The 17,823-nt window shown below is 33.4% G+C and overlaps 1 protein-coding gene across 1 annotated transcript; it reads right to left on the bottom strand.

The window, feature by feature from the left end:
- Positions 1-8,070: 8,070 nt before the first annotated feature.
- On the bottom strand, positions 8,071-8,460 carry LOC139492736 (uncharacterized). Its single transcript, XM_071280889.1, has one exon. It carries the CDS (start codon positions 8,458-8,460, stop codon positions 8,071-8,073), a length of 390 nt encoding a protein of 129 aa, XP_071136990.1.
- Between the last annotated feature and the right edge of the window lie 9,363 nt (positions 8,461-17,823).

Below are 17,823 nucleotides of genomic sequence, written 5' to 3'. Positions count from 1 at the left end.
AAGCGTTCATAGGATAAGTTTTATATTTGTAGTTTTATCAAATGTATAAGGACTCAAAGGTATCTAGAATATAAATCCGTCCTCTCCTGTATTTTGATAAGTTGATATCTGAGACAGTGTACGATAATCTTGCTCTAAATTTTATGATTGCAAGGTGAAACGTGAATTTGCATGAGCTTCTAAAATAATCAGTTTTTTTAATACCAAATTTAAACAATATCTCCTTTAAAAATAAATATCAAAAACAAAACTAAAACAAAATTTACTAATTTACAATGGGGGCCTAAACAGATAAAATAAATACGTATGGTAATAATATTTACATAATAAAGTGGCAGTGTAAGCTACTATTGAGTCAGGTAGCGCTCAATAACAATAAGATGAGACAAAATCATCTTCACAAAAGCAACACGAATCCCACGACAACAGCGGGGAACCTTAGCAACTAAAGGTATCCTTCATTTTAGCATTGCTGTTGCAACAAGCTTTTAAGTATACAGTTACATTAATCATATACTTAAAATTTATAATCAGAATGGATCATTTAAAACTTGCAGATTCCGGGTCAACGCTGTATGAGAACCTTTGTGCACCGATACACAACATCATAATTAATAGACCTATTATTTATATTTTTTGATTATCATACATGTATTTACAAAACTGAATAATTCAAATTATACAAAAAATGTATTTCTTCAATGTAACTTATATAATTTTCTGATAAAGACGATAGAAACACACAATTCTATGAAAGGAGTCATTGTACATAATTTTAGATCTCGGTTCTTTATTAAAGGAGAAAACATTGCCGAGAAAGATATGCAATTCGCTTTAGTCGGCTTAATGTTAAATAATACTATTAAACACAACATGGAAAGAGAACATTATCTTAGGGCAGACTTCCTTGATAGTAATTAAACCAACTGCGAAAACGTTTTCATACGGCATTGATATGCATCCCTCATCAATAGTACATTTAGTATAAAGAATGCCACATCTGGATACCATGCAGTGAACTTGAACTGAGGCTATCTACTTAAACATTGAAACAATTCATTTATTTTAATTAAATAAAATAATTGATGCCCGTCCTCTAAAATCCCTAAAAATGTAACAAGGGTCATAATTTGTAAGGAAGATTTGATCCAGCATTATGTTCAGCTGAATTTATATTACAATCTGATCTACATGAGGCGAAGTTTGAATGAATATATACCTAGAAATAGATATAAACTGAGTACGATAGGTAAAACACATAACTGTGTAATGTCATGAAACACAGACATATATGTGTATGCTTCACATTCGAAGAGGAAAATGGTTCATTTCGAATATCCGAGTAATCACAAATATTGTAATATTCTCATATGAATACACTTAAGGTAGATCATAAGTAAAAAACAATTTGAGACAGAATTTTCTTATACTAAGCCAAAATGAAAATTTTACTATGTTCTTTTCAAAAATATAATAAAAGTATGGGTGACCGTGCTATTTTTCAAGCTATGAGTCGTTGAAAAATGTCTAAATTTGGTTAGATTGTTCATGGAAAATCACATTTGTGTGCATAAAAAAAAATCTATGAGATAGAATTTTTAAATAAATTGTGAAAAGATAGGTTTTGTAAAATATTTTCAGAAAATAAAAAAGAAAAAATGGTGTCACCGAATTTCCTTAAGTGGATCATTTGAAAAAAATGATTCTAAAAACAAAACAAAAAATGATATTTGTTTAAATATTTTGAATTATACGATAAATTACCAAGTTTTCTTTATATTATGAAACAGTCTAACCTTTAAATTGCAAATCTGTCTCCAAATTTGCAGATTTAGGCAAATAGCTAGACCGATTTTTTACTGTGATTGTACAATCCAAGATGGCGGTATACCATGTATCTACCTTAACAATAAAAGATTGGACATTTGTGTATTGAGTTATAACGGTTAGCTGGAATCTCGCGATTACTCTCCCGTAACGTTATCTTTTTACAGGGCTCGTAATGCATAATCTGTATTTGCCGTGTATAGTATCATGGACTTTTGTTGTCTGATCGTCTTTTTCTTTTTGCTTTGATGTTGTGATGTATGTTGACACAAAGTAGACTGTGTATCCCAGTTATTGTCACATTCATCTAGTATGTCTGTTTAAGCTAAATATAAAACCAGTTTTAATCCACTATTTGTTTTCGGAAAATGCATATACAATGGCAGGAGTATGAACTTTTTCCCACTCGTTCCGTTGATGGATTACTTTCGACTTTATCAGTGTTAATGAACATCCCGTTTATTTTTACGTTTGAGTTCAGTATAATTGTTTCGTCTGTTTCTCTTTGACACCTGGTTTTTAATTGCCCGCTCAGTGTCCATGTCCTTTTCGAACATATAGCGACTTAAAACATATCGTAGATTAACATAAGTGTTTTGCTGTTTTCAAATGAATATTCACTCCGAATATGCATTTCTTGTTAAATTGTGCCTGTTGAATTGTTCGGGTATAATAAATGTTTAACCAGACAATCTCTTTTATTCATGCATATTGTATCTTTGAAAAAAAATTACTGTGGAATATAAAAAACAAGAGTGCACACGCTGAAATGTCTCGCCTTCTATACTAATCATCAGGGGCGGATGCAGGAATTTTCGAAAGGGGGGGTGATAACCCAGGGCAAAGGGGGGGGTGCAGGGGGGGTGCAAAACATATGTCCCGATACAAATGCATTGATCGGCAAAAATAAAGGGGGGTGCGCCCCCCGGAACCCCCCCCCCCCCCCCCCTGGATCCGCCACTGCATCATTGATATTATGTTGATAGTCCTAAGTATAAAGCTTAGTTTTAATATAACTGTCTCATAAACTTAACATAAACCAAGATAACTAAACAAAGACCAATGAACCTTGAAAATGAGGTCAAGGTCAGATGAACCATGCCAGGCAGACATGTACAGCTAACAATGCTTCTATACAACATATATAGTTGACCCATTACTTATTGTTTAAGAAAAATAGACCAAAACACAAAAACTTAACACAAAAACTTAACACTGTGCAATGAACCGTGAAAATGAGGTCACCGTCAAATAAAAAGACCAAAACTCAAAAACTAAACTTTGACCACTGAACCATGAAAATGAGGTCAAGGTCAGATGACATATGCCCGCTAGACATGAACACCTTACCATCATTCCATACAACAAATATAGTAGACCTATTGCATATAGTATGAGAAAAACAGACCAAAACACAAAAATTTAACTATAACCACTGAACCATGAAAATGAGGTCAAGGTCAGATGACACCTGCCAGTTGGACATGTACACCTTACAGTCCTTCCATACACCGAATATACTAGCCCTATTGCTTATAGTATCTGAGATATGGACTTGGCCACCAAAACTTAACCTTGATCACTGATCCATGAAATGAGGTCGAGGTCAAGTGAAAACTGTCTGACAGACATGAGGACCTTGCAAGGTACGCACACACCAAATATAGTTATCCTATTACTTATAATAAGAGAGAATTCAACATTACAAAAAATTTGAACTTTTTTTTCAAGTGGTCACTGAACCATAAAAATGAGGTCAAGGACATTGGACATGTGACTGACGGAAACTTCATAACATGAAGCATCTATATACAAAGTATGAAGCATCCAGGTCTTCCACCTTCTGAAATATAAAGCTATTAAGAAGTGAGCTAACACCGCCGCCGCCGGATCACTATCCCTATGTCGAGCTTTCTGCAACAAAAGTTGCAGGCTCGACAAAAATGTTCACTGAATGTAAACATCATAAAAATAATGCCACACATACAATGTAAATATAAATACTTTAATTTAGATCTTGGAAAATTAGCATCCAATTATCTGGGATACCCTCAAAACTGTAGACCATTTTAGTTTAAACAATATTTATTCAAAAAGTGCATGAAATATAAATATACAATATAAATACAGGGATTCGGAAACAAGAAAAACTTATATAAATCCGTCTCCCTTAAGAAAAAATGACAAAATTAGGAACATAGTATATAAGAAACTCGTATAATCTAATTTTCAATTCACGTTTAACATGTTTATTCTGTGGTTTGCCAGTTACTCAGAAGTCAGTTTGATCGAAAAATGGGATCAACTCTTTTTATTATAATTATGGTTCATGTATCTGAGAAATGTGTAAATGTTCCGAAAAAAGGTAACATTGAATCAAAGTTTCAACATCTAAATCGACATCGACATAAAGATAATTGTTATGGACCAAATCTCCCTGTTTTTAAAATAAATCTTTGTACAACTTTAAAAATATTTTCGTTTTCCTCATCACTGATGAGTTCACTACCTGATACTAATGTTTGTACATTATATATTGGTAGTGTAGAAATGGTTTGTGCCCTGATGAGTCTATAATTATGACATTCTAGCAAATAATGTTTGCTGCTCTCAACTTGCACACGTTTACACAGGCTTGAAAGAACAATTTTTTTTCTGGAAAAGGTGTTCATTTAAGCCACTGCAGTTCAACCGGAGTCTGGTGTGAAGTATTTGGCCTTTTCTACAACCAGTATTATAATATGTAGGGACTTTCTTAGTATCTCGATTTCTGTAATTTTTAAGTGTAAATTTTGATGGATTACATCTAACGTCTTGTGGAAGCCTGTTCCATTCACGAATAACAGATGGTAGGAAAGAGTTTTGATAAGAGGTAGTTCTACAGTTCATATTTTGGACATTAAATGCACTTCTAGTATTATAGTTATAGACTTGATATAGTTGTTGAGGTACGAGACTACAGAGATAATTAGGAGCTTGATCATGAAACATTTCGTGAAATTTAATAATTTTATGTCTGGATCTTCTTTCACTCAGAAACTCCTCATAAGATTTAAGCGAGGCGTAGCTTTATCAATAATATAGTTTACATGACTTTCCCAACAACCGTTTTCTTGAAAAATTAACCCTAAATGTTTATGTTCTTCAACCTCTTGTATCAGTGTATCATTCATATATATATATTGGTGGATTATGGGGTTTTGCTCTTTTTCTAGATATGGTCATGGTTTCAGTTTTTCTTTGATTAAAATTAACAAGCCATTGTTGAGACCATTGGTGGATTTGTTCTATATCAGAATTCATCAATTCAGATGTAGCATACTCGTCCTCAACAACTATATATAATGACGTATCGTCAGCAAAAAGTCTGATGTTGCATGATATGTCACATACAATATCGTTTATGAATAGTAAAAATAATACAGGTCCTAAAATTGAGCCCTGGGGGACACCTGCATTAATGCTATACACATCAGAGGTCTGTCCTCCTATGACAACTCTTTGTCTTCTTTCAGATAAATAACTTTTAAACCATTTTAATAAGTCCCCTCTTATTCCATATTTTTCTAGTTTATGAAGGAGGCCTTCATGCCAGACCCGGTCAAACGTTTTACTGATATCACAAAACACAACTCTTATTTCCTTTCCAAAATCAAGGGCTTTAACGATATCGTTTGTAATATAAAGAAGTTGATTAACAGTACTATCTCCAGGCATAAAACCTGATTGCAAGTTTGTAATAATTTTATAACAAGAAAGGAAATTAAATTAATATTTAAAAACACATTTTTCCATTGTTTTACCAATAATAGATAACAGAGAGATTGGTCTATAGTTTGATAAAATTTCTTGAGAACCACTCTTAAAAACTGGTATCACATTTGCTATTTTCCATTCATACGGATAAGTGCATAATTGAAGTGACTTATTGAACAACAGAGCCAGGGGATAGCTTAATTCGAAAGCAGCATATAATATTTAAGAAATCTTGGACTAATGCTATCGGGGCCTGTTGCCTTAGACACATCTAACAAGAGAAGTTGGTCATAAACTTCATCTTGCGTTATAATTATATTATCTAATGTATGTATGATTTCATCTAAATTTAGTTCTGGGATATTTGCAGATGAGTCATCAACACTCGATTGATCACAAAAATAACGATTAAATGCATTTGCTTTATCCTTATTATCGTCTAAGTAGGTATCATTTAATAAAACAGGGGGGTAGTCTGAGGATTTGGAAAAAATCCAGCTAGGTTGCGCAATTTTTTCCACCAATTCTTAATGGAATCTACGTTTGAATGTAATGATTCACATTGTTTTTCAAAATAATGGGTTTTTGCTAGTTTAATCAAGTTTACGCATTCATTCCTAATTTTCTTAAAGTTTGCCCAAGACTCAGCAGTATTGTATTTTTTTGCTTTTTTGTGCGAACGTTTCCGTTTACGAATTTGTCTCCTTATAAATGACGTCATCCAAGGAGGATCTTTCGTGCGAACAACAATTAGTTTACTTGGAATATGCTTGTTAGCAGGCATCTATAATTTTTTGTGTAACAATGGAGACTGCATTATTTAAATTTGTATCAAGTATTGTGTCCCAGTCAAATTGTCTTAACTCCTCGCAGTAGCGATCGTAGTCCCCTTTTTCAAAATCCCAAACCTTACGTTTAAATTGGGTGTATTTCGGTTTGTGCAAATTCAGTAATCCACTTACTGGACAATGGAACCTAGTGTTTGCTTCTAAAATATTTTCACTCACTTCGTGATATGCAAGAATATGGATATCATTAACTATAAGGGGGTCGAGAAGTGATGAGGAATTCTCACAATAAAATGTTGGCTCGGTAATTGCTTGGTGCATACCATTATCTAATAATATGTTTTTTAAATTATTACGGTTGGCCAGTAGTCAGTTTTCGTTGAAGTCACCCATGACCACAATATTTTTTATACCGCTGTTTACTGCGTTTTCGATTGACTGATTTATATGATTCCAAATATGATATGGTGAATCTGGAGGTCTGTAAAATAGGCCAAACAAAACTTTACAATCCTTAACTACTACTTCAACCCATAAGCATTCGAGAGTATTGATTTCTAGATCATTTCGTCGCTTACTTGGGATATTTTGTTTTACATAAATCATGACACCCCCTCCAAGCTTATCACCTTCTCTGTCGTTACGATAAGGAGCCTTAAAGTTTGATAATGCAACTGAATTGTCGGATATATTCGGCTTTAACCAAGATTCTGTTAACATAATTATATCTCTATCCCCAAGCTCTGCCTCCAAAATATCAAGTTTTGATTTAACACTTTGAATATTAATGCAAGTAAATGTGATCAAATCGCGCAGATTTACATTCGAAACTGAATCATTTAGGCTAAAATCATTTGCAAATGATGGCCCAGGATTTGTTTCAATATCACCAGAAAGCAATATAATAAAAACTACAAGAAATATCAAATAACAAATAAGCTCAGTTTTTACAAAAAGGCATCTTGATATGTCTTTACACACTTTGGTAGTTAATCGTGTACTTGAAAATGGTGTTATGGGAAGTTGATCTAATTCAAAAATAACAGTATATAATAGAGCAATTGTGATCCCTAAATAACCATATCGAAGAATAAGTAATAAACAAAATACACCCCCCCCCCCAAAAAAAACCCCCAAACAAACAAATAAATAAAAAAAAAACAAAAAAAAAACAAAAAAAAAAAATAAAAACCCAAGAAATTTCAAACAAAATAGAAGATTTAGTTCTTGTAATTGATATGTTTCAAATCAAAATAATAATGTCAAGGAATACAGAAAAATCTGAATGTTGGCTTAGTCTGTTTATTTTTTTTCATTCATCTTAAAGTAGCATAATATGAACTTTATGAAAATATCTTTTCAAAAGTTTTAGCAGTGCATAATACTTAATGAATGCTGCCTTATAGTATCATTTGTCTAAGGAGACAACTTGTATTAACATATTCGAATTAAACTAATAAAATGTAGAAAGAGAACCAGTTCTTGACAATAAATCAAGAAAAGACATTCGAACAGACCCAACATTACAGTTGCAGATGTTTCAAAAATGAAAAATAATATTCTTTACTCAGAACAGTTTCAAATTACTATTTCAGACTGAGATTTAGTACAAGTAATATCTTATATATAAAGATAGCGGTTTGCTAAAAAACATAAACGTTCAGGATAGATTCAGTTCCCATTTCCCATCACCACTTCATCAGATACAGGTTGTTTTTTCTGGTGTAGATTCATCATCTGATATGTTTGTGTCGATATGGCATACGCTCAACATCTTGGAGAATTCAATTTCGTTCCGGATAACATGTCTAGTTTCTGATAAGTCATATACATATATTTTACCATCTACCACAAAAGTTGACTTGCTTTTCTTCCTTCTAACTAACTGTCGTGCTTCGTAAGCTAGACCACTTCTTGCTACGGTTAGGTCTTGGTTAATAGAAATACCTTGTAGGTCAGGTCTGTCTTTTAGTTGTTTGGATGCCTTCAGTAGTTTCTTTTTTAAATTATGGTTTGGTATTCGAGCTATAATCTGTCTAGGTTTAGCTCTCCCTGTACGATGACTAATCAGTATGTCATTTGGCTGCATACCAACACCTAATTTATTGGCGATTTCTAGTATTTTCACCTAAAGTATATGGTACACCGCTAAGCCTTACACACTGCTTCCTGCTGTGCTGTTCTAGCTCATCACATTTAATTTTCAGATAGTCTATCTGGTTTTTAAAGTTTTTGACATCTTCTCCATAGGAGAATTCTAATTCAGTTTGCTTTTGTTTTATTTCGACTAGTTCGAAGAGAATAGGCCTCTGTTATTCTTCAATAAGGGCTTTGAAATCATCAGTCAAGATTTGCTTTACTGCTATAGCTATTTTAGCGATGTCACTGTCACTAATGCTAACAATGGGTTGTTGGTTGGTCGCTGCCATGCTATCAGTACAGCTATCAAGGTCAGTACTTCTGATAAGATTTGGTTTTTTTGGCAATCTGTGTGTTTTGGAGGATGGTCTGGATGAGTTTCTACGTCTTCGCTTTTTTAAATTTAAAGACTCAGTGTATTGCATTCATCACCCTGAAAACTGTATTAGAATTTTTCAAAAGTGTTGGACACAAATGTTTTTTATTTCAAGTTTGGTTTTCAATGACAGACGCTCGAGTAACATATATATCATCAACGGAATGTTTGTTTGTTTGTTTACTTTTAAAAGGTGCACTCGAATGGTACTATTGAAACATTATACCTGTTCACATAGTTCATTAAGTTACATGTGATTCAAGATTCATATAGTTGATGTCCGTATCGTACACACACTGAACTAAAGGCACTAAAACATGATAAAGTCACATATGGAAGCTGTTTCTTGTGAAAATCACATTATTTTATCGGAGCCTCAAAAACACGTCTGTTCCTTTCAGGCATGCGCAATCGTCATCCAAGTAGACCATTTTGTGATGGTGTTCATTATACTGTCAAATCTGACATCATTTCGTCCTATATTGATAGTACGATTGTATCCAACCCGATCATTTATTCTTTTATTTGTGTTTGATTTCTGTTTGGTCTTCATATTATAAAGTCAAATTTTGAATGTATTCCTTTTTAAATGTCTATATTGTGATATACTATATTATATAATAACAAAAGTTGACTCTAAATAAAGGATATGCGTTTAACTACTGTGACAGTTCGTCGCTGAAAATCAATTATCTAGTTTAATTTTGCTATGGTGAAACAAGATTGTAAGGCTCTTATGTACATGGTTCTACCAGTCTGAACCCTCACTGTATCGCCGATATCTAATTCTACAGCTACAACAGCAGTACCTGTGTTTTCAATGTTACCACTAGTAGAAATATAATTAAAAAGTATACTCCATATAATGATTTGGTTTTTGTATATATGAAAATATCCATAATTAGTAGTAGTATGAATCCATGCAGATACGAGATAAAGCCCTTTGACTTCACTGGTGAACTGTCCACTTGTACGAAATGAGGCTATGTTGTTTATGCCAACTTGGGTTCGTACATCGTCGAATTTTACGTTATGACCTGTAGATTGTGAAGTAGTAGTTGATACACAGGCTGTCATTGCCACTAAAACAAAATAAAAAAATGTATATACAATGAATGATATCCGTCTTAATTTGATGTTATTAAAATTCTTAGTAAAGCTATTTGTAAAGTGCATTTAGAAATATACTTGATATAACTGCGGGACATATTCTCAAAGCATATGTCAGTGAAGAACTTAAGCTTGTCAAAGAACATTCATCGCAAAGATGTAATATTACCCTGGAATGGTTTTAAAACAACTGTTTTTTTTTCAGCTTGAAGTGGTTTCGGTTCAGAATTTTCATGATATTGGATATGTCCGCTCTCTCGAATACAAGTTAAGTCATCTATTTGTTAATGAGTCCGTCTGTCCGTCACACTTTTCTTAAATGAAATAAAAAACAACAATATTTTGGTTTACTTTGGTCCAGTCTTACTTATTTCAATTTTACAGGTTTCCTTTTGAAATGTAGATGTGTAACAGGCCATATTTTTATGATCGGGCTACACTGGAAATCAATGCTCAGCTGGGTTTTTTTCCAGAAACAAGTTTTTTTCTTTCTAAATTGATAGTTATACAGCATATTTTTTTTTTATATATTATCATTGGTTTGTCGATTAAAATTGATATAATGGTGTTTAAATATTTTCAGGTACATGTATATGGTATCTGGATTGGGTTAAAAATAAAAAATAGATAGAGCAAAGTGGAAAACAGCATAATAAAGAAAGAAAAATGAACATAAAATAAAGAAAAATGAACATAAAATACAGAAACGAAAAAATAGCGGGTGCAAATGTATGAAGAATAACTGTGAAAAAAAGTATGATTTTAATACAAAACTGATAAAGTATAATGTACGTTGTAAGTGGTAAAGTAATCATATACATTAACAAATAAATTTACGGTGGGTATGGTTGTCCTGCGAGAGAACGTTCTGTGCTGGTGATTCGGTCCTGACGGGTGCTGGTGATCAATGAAAAAATGTAAACAAAGACGAAAATGATGATTTTTGACGTTTTCACTCATAAAAAATGGAAGAAAACAGTTGAGATTTTTCAGTTTTGTTTCTTATGGGTTCCTATGTAAACCATTAAAAAGTTGACCCTCTAAACTGTTTCAGTAAGCGAAACACAAAAATGCTCATTTTCAGAAAATCACGAACTGAAAAAATTAAACAAAAATGCTCATAGAGTCCGCTTTCTATACCGCAATCCACACGACAAAACTATTTTGTGAAAAAACATTGCAATTTATTAAAATTTAGCATTTTCTCAATTTATTCATGTCCTGATACTGTGCTGATGGGTCCTGTCATTGTGCTGGTGGGTCCTGATACGGCGCTGGTGATTTTGGATAAGAAGTTGGTCATATTTGAAACAAATGTTACAAAATCAATAAAATTGGGCAGATAATCATGGTCAATAGGATCTATGACTCCTATTTTAGCTCTTGTGCATCCATTTGGCTGTTTAATATGTGTTTTCAAATGATCGTAACTTGTGTTACATAATTACATAAAAGGGCAACATCTTTCGTCCAATATCAGATAACAATATATAGTATCTAAAATAAGAATAGTTTTATTAAGATATTAAATGCCCCTTACATTGATGCTTCAACAATGATCAAAGCCCATGCCGCATAGACATGTTTGTTAGCGCTCCGCATACACCTCCCCACTTCTACCCAACCAACCCTTCTCATTTCCTCCTTCATTGTTACAGTGGTGTACTAACACAACAATTTATCACATAAAATAATAACACAAAGACACACATTATTGAACAACGAATGCTCGCAGGTACTGAAAGCTAGTTCAAAGCCGCATTTTCAACACAATGAATTGAACACAAGTTAAAAATTCCACAATACTATATAAGTCATTTTATGTGTCAATTTGTTCGAAAAAAGTCGAAAAGAAGAGAGTTTTTTTAATGTCATGACTATCTGTCGCTTTCTAGATCTATGCTTAGCATTTATTTCAGATGACATGGACTCCTCACCCTGGTGACCCTGCTGCCTTTCAGAACTTTATCCGTATACATATATTAATAGATAAACAAAAGGCTGCAACTGGTATTTTTGTATTTTTAAAAAATGATTCGTTGCAACGAGAATATTTGTGGTGAATGGAAACTGTGAGGGTCAAAATCTTAAATTGCTTATACATGTAAATGTTGCTGGACCCAGTTTCGTTATCTGATCTGAATTTTCTGAAATGTGCAAGGTAGATAGACATTTTGATTTTTTTAACTCGGTAAGTTTTGCCCTAATTGCTTGAACTTTTGCAATATTAAAGCCGATTTCAATGAGTGTGAAGACAAAGGTAATATATTTGGTTATCTTGCTTGCTGAACAGAAAAGTCATTGTTAGGTTATGTAAACTCACGGCCGACACTCGGCTAACCGAGAGTTTGGTCGGTTAATCTATATTGAGTATGCGGCTATATCGGCGGTTGGTCTGTTAATCGGGTTGGCTAAAGTCTGTTAATCAGGTGTTATCGAGAAAATCATTGCAAGGTCAGTATGTTTCATTGTATAACTTTTTAATTATATTTATATCATAAAAACTATTCATGTCTGACAAAACGATTTGGAGTACTGAATCCAGTGGTGTAATTATTTTTTTTCTAGCTTCAATAAACGATCTATAAAATGAAAAGGCGAGTTACTCATCAGTAAATTTATACACATTTTACACACACAAAATGTACACAAAAATGACAAGTTGGTTGAGTTTACTTGCATGCAATATTTTGAACATCGAAAAAAGACAGGCATTATGTTTGTTTACCATATTAACATCAATATGTGAAAAATCTACACGAAAAACTGTATTTTGGTGGCATAAATCAATTTTTGATAAAAATGTGGTCTGTTAATGGGTCGGATGTATAAAACTCGGTCTGTTAATTGGTCTGTTAAGAGTTATGAATGACATTACAAGCATAATTTAATTGCTATATGGGGTGTTATCTGAATCAAGGGATAGACTCAAGATTAGTGGCTAGAATATATGGAAACAACACATGAACATTGAAACATAAGTTTAGACAATGGAATCTGAAAATTGATAGAAATGGTTTCAAAAAGTGTAATATCAAAGTAATATTAATTTCAATAGACAATACATACCGGAAATAAACTCCTCATAGATACCAGGATTGAAATTTTATATTTACGCCAGACACGCGTTTTGTCTACGAAAAACTCATCAGTGACGAAAAAAATGTTTAAAAGGCCAAATAAAATACGAAGTTGAAAAACATTGAGGAAACACAACACAACTAATACCGGCGTCACACATCAGCGTATAGCACTGGCGTCACACATCAGCGTATAGCACTGGCGCTGCCAATACGCTAGTAATTTTGGATGCATTTAACCTGTCAATCATATTTGTAACGTGTGCAAAACGAGCTTTAAGCGTGTATTGGGCGTACTAGAAACGTATGTTGGCGTATGTTGTATGTTTTTTATGCTGCATACAAATTTCCTGGGATTGTAGCGTTCATCAAGCGTATTTACTTTCCTTCATTGGCTAGAGGAATTAGGGGAGGGTTGATATCTCATAAACATGTTTATCCCCGCCGCAATTTTGCGCCTGTCCCAAGTCAGCAGCCTCTGGCCTTTGTTAGTCTTGTGTGATCTAGTATACATATTTTTAAGGGGCCAGCTGAAGGACGACTACGGGTGCGGGAGTTTCTCTCTACATTGAAGACCCATTGGTGGCCTTGGCCTGCTCTATGGTCGGATTGTTGTCGCTTTGACAAATTCCCCATTTCCTTTATCAATTTTACCTTTGTATTTCGACGTACTACAAACTTATGCAACGCGCTTTGAACGATTGCTAAGCGTTCCTACATAGGCGTTACGCACGATATTCGGTCTATGTTTCATTTGATCATTTCTTGATGCATAAGTATGACAAAAACAAATCAAATCTACGCATTACTGAATAGTAACTTGTCTTGATTTTTCATTTGAATCTAAATTAAATAAAACCTGATTTTAATAAATTTAATGTTATGTCTCATTATATGATTAAACAATGATTTTGTGTTCATAATTTGCCGTATTTGCCGTGTAAGACGTAACAACAAGCGACAACCATCCAAATATAAACGAAGAAGAAATACTAACTACTGAATGGATTTCGATAAAATTTGTACAGATGGAATATAATATGATCATATTGATTATGTTAAACGGTCACGATAAATATCCTGTCAGTTCGCAATCTAGCAGCCATTTTCGAAATTCCATATAGCTGTAAGATTTGAAAATTCGAGTACACAAAAATGAAAGCTAACACTTCAATATTATAATATTTTCATTTAAATAATAGGAAAGGTTCGCCACCTCTACATAAAAATGTGATTTTATTAAATTTTACAAAAATGTTTTAATTTTTAACATAGCTTCTCCCATTTTATTTTTTTTCAGGATTTTCCGTGTCTCCCGTAAATGTTACCATAGAGCCATTGTTCAAGATTTTTGAGTACGATGCTAATTTAGGGTATTTTAGATTTGTGACAGACAAATGAACTATGCAAACAAATGTTATTACTGAAATGTGATTTTTTTAAAGATTTGGTTAAGCCTTCAAAGTTAAGGACACGCCAAATTTTTCATCAATTTCCATCAAGTTGTCCGTGTCTCCCGTAAGTGTTACCACGTCCAAATTGAACGATTTTTGCACGGAACGTGAATGTAACGTTATAATATATAATTGTGTATATTTTCTATGTACTGAAAGTGTAGCATGTTGTCTCTTAAGCATTTGACACGTTCTGTGTGATGATATTATTTTGGGAGATATTTTTTAATTATTTAAATCAACAAGAAAATTTGACTTCCATCTGCCATTTGCTGATCGAAAAAAGATAAATAAAAGCATTATGCAAAAGATTAGGTATTTTTAATGCAAAAGAATTGCATTTTAAACCAAGTCACACAGAAATTAACAACTGTAGGTCACCGTACGGCCTTCAACAATGAGCAACGCCAATACCGCATAGACAGCTTTAAAAGCATGATTTCTTGATATGATCCAGCGATTTAAATTTTCATGTGTTAATTTACATGTAAATTTATCAAAATATTACTCTAAATTTTCGGATGAATATATATGTAGCACAAGCTTTAAACACGCCGAAGCTTTCGTTTTTGGATTCTAGTAACATAGATGCGTCTGCTAATACGATTGAATATGTTGTATACACTAAAAGTCATTTCCACGCATCCGACAAACAGACGCATTTGAAATTAATCATCATATTTCAAGAACTGTAGATCACTTTTTGATTTTAAATAAAATCAACAATTCTAAACTGCCGTTTTCATTTTAAAATCTGAGGATGAAACTAGAATTATAGATAAAGCAAACAGAGGATAAATGGTAGCTGTTGCTGCTATTGACCTGAAGAAGGATTATTTTTCATTATAATCTTCTTGAAAGACACATATTTAAGATGTTGATAATATGAATAAAAAAGCCCTGAAATTATATTCGCGAACTGTAGTTAGAAAACTAGTTGAAGGTGGGTTAATAACATTTATATTCTTGAAGCACAAAAAAGCTTTGGTACTGGCTGTTTCCAATCGATATAAATGCCTAGTCACAGATACTTGTGATGACGGAATTTTGAGAATCATACAGGATATATAAATGCATTTAGCAACATACTTGGGCAGTGACAAATATTTGTAATATACACTTTCATTTTGTTAAGAATATGACGTCAATAATATATACTAGTAATCAGTCATGCTATCATGTTGGTTTTTTTTAAATAAACAGTTAAACATCAAAATGCAAGCCGTTTTATAAAAAGCTGCAAAGCTTTGACGTTTGGTACAGAAGTAGAATGAAATAATTGAAAAAACGACGTCAACAAACGTTACCATTACTAAACCGAACACCGTGCGTAACGTGATCATGGCATGCAACTAACGTAAACCGACTTTGTCAATTTTCTCTGTACGTTTGGTGCACGCCGGTCTTTGCGCCAATGTGTGACGCCGGCATAAGGTAATCTATTCCTGAGGTAGAAAAGCCTTAGTATTTCAAAGAAAACGCATGGAATTTAACCAGCTGCATTGCAACACATGACAGATTCATAGATGTTACAGACTTTGAACAGACAAAAAAAAATAAGGCTGATTGATAACTTGGCGTAAATAATAAATTCGTGCGAATTCGATCGGCCAATCAGTCCATATAACGCTATATTGAAGTGACACACCCTTCAATGAAATGCAAAGAAATAGAATTAAAATAAAAGTTCTCTTTCTATAAGGATACTGTTTCACCGTATTGTAATATTTTCGTCACAAGTACATCTCATTTTTTTCAATGTGAAAATATAAACTAAAGGTAGTAAGACTATTGTCGTGGCTAAATATCTCTTAACTGACACGATTTAAATTGTCCAACCCATTAACAGACTGTATTCCCCTAATATTCATTAAACTGTGGTATTACTCAACTTATATAACAATTGTGAAATATTTATCAACGACAATTATTTTTTTAGAACCAAAGTACTATTTTGTGTCCTTTAAATCATATATAAAAATGTTTTTTAGCCTTTTATCAAAAATATTGCTATGCGTACAAGCATAAAAACCACATACTTGCGAGACGCCTTTTCGTTTTACTTAAAACTGAGCAGGCCATGCATTTTTTTTACTGGTGGAAAATGTTCTATGAATGATATCATTTTGTCAGACACTTTTCTTTTTTTGATGTGGTTCTCATAATATGGCAAAAATCGGTATATTTAACAGAGTTTAACATTAAATTGTGAGTTTTACTCTTAACAGACGTATAACCAACCCGATTAACAGACCAACCGCCGATATAGCCGCATACTCAATATAGATTAACCGACCAAACTCTCGGTTAGCCGAGTGTCGGCCGTGAAACTGCCCTACTTTAAGAGTAGACTAGTCCGACAAATGACACATCTTTCTGTCTGTAGGACCAGGCTACGTCGAAAGGAGGGTAGTATACCTTACCTAACAATGACTTCACGGTTTAGCTAACAAGCAAGCTAACCAAAGATATTACCTTTGCCTACATACTCAATGGAATCGGCTGTAACTAAAAACTCGAATACATTTTAACAGACAGTGGTCATGTTTGTTGATGAATATTGTATTTCCTAGATTCACTCTTGATAAATCATTTGGTAACATTTGGTCAAGTAATTTCAGAAAAGATCTTTTTGTAATTGCGGACGCCAAAACAATAAATGAACCTCACAAGACCCCTCGACACAGGTGAGCTGATATATGACCTTATAGCGATTCGGGTTGATAACCAGTTGAAATTAAGCCAGTTTTTTGTGTGAGTAGATTTGTATTGTTTTAAACTGTTCAGGCCACAGAATGGGTCATAAACCATACACGAACAGATAAAATATTAGTTTAAACATATTTATTTATAGTGGATTGGGAAACAAGTTTTGCAACTTATATTAATCCCTTTCCACTTGGCGGGTGCGAGTGCTGCCTTGTAGCGGCATTAGCCTACTCTTTTTCGAAATCTACAAGGATGTCTTTAACGTGCAAGATATGTGACTCTCTCTTAACACGGGTCAGCCATTTATCGTCGCCTTCCGACGGACTATCATCGTTTCCTCAAGATCATACTCGCCAATGGTGTCAAGGGATAAAATATTGATCTAAGTACTTAATTTACATCTCTGAACCCCCACCCCCGGCTTAATTTTTTTAGGAGGGTGTCTAAAAATGGTCGATTACAGACAGCCGAGTACGCATTTTACTTTCCAGGCGTGGTTATGTTGATTGTTAAAGTCCCGAAAACGGATAGATGGAAACAAAAATGTTTGATATATCTGGCTTTAGATTCAGTTTTTTTAAATA

The sequence above is a fragment of the Mytilus edulis genome, chromosome 10 (assembly GCF_963676685.1).
Source record: "Mytilus edulis chromosome 10, xbMytEdul2.2, whole genome shotgun sequence".
Lineage (NCBI taxonomy): Eukaryota > Metazoa > Mollusca > Bivalvia > Mytilida > Mytilidae > Mytilus > Mytilus edulis.
The sequence above is the reverse complement of the archived record's forward strand: the minus strand, read 5'-3'. Positions and strand labels throughout refer to the sequence as shown.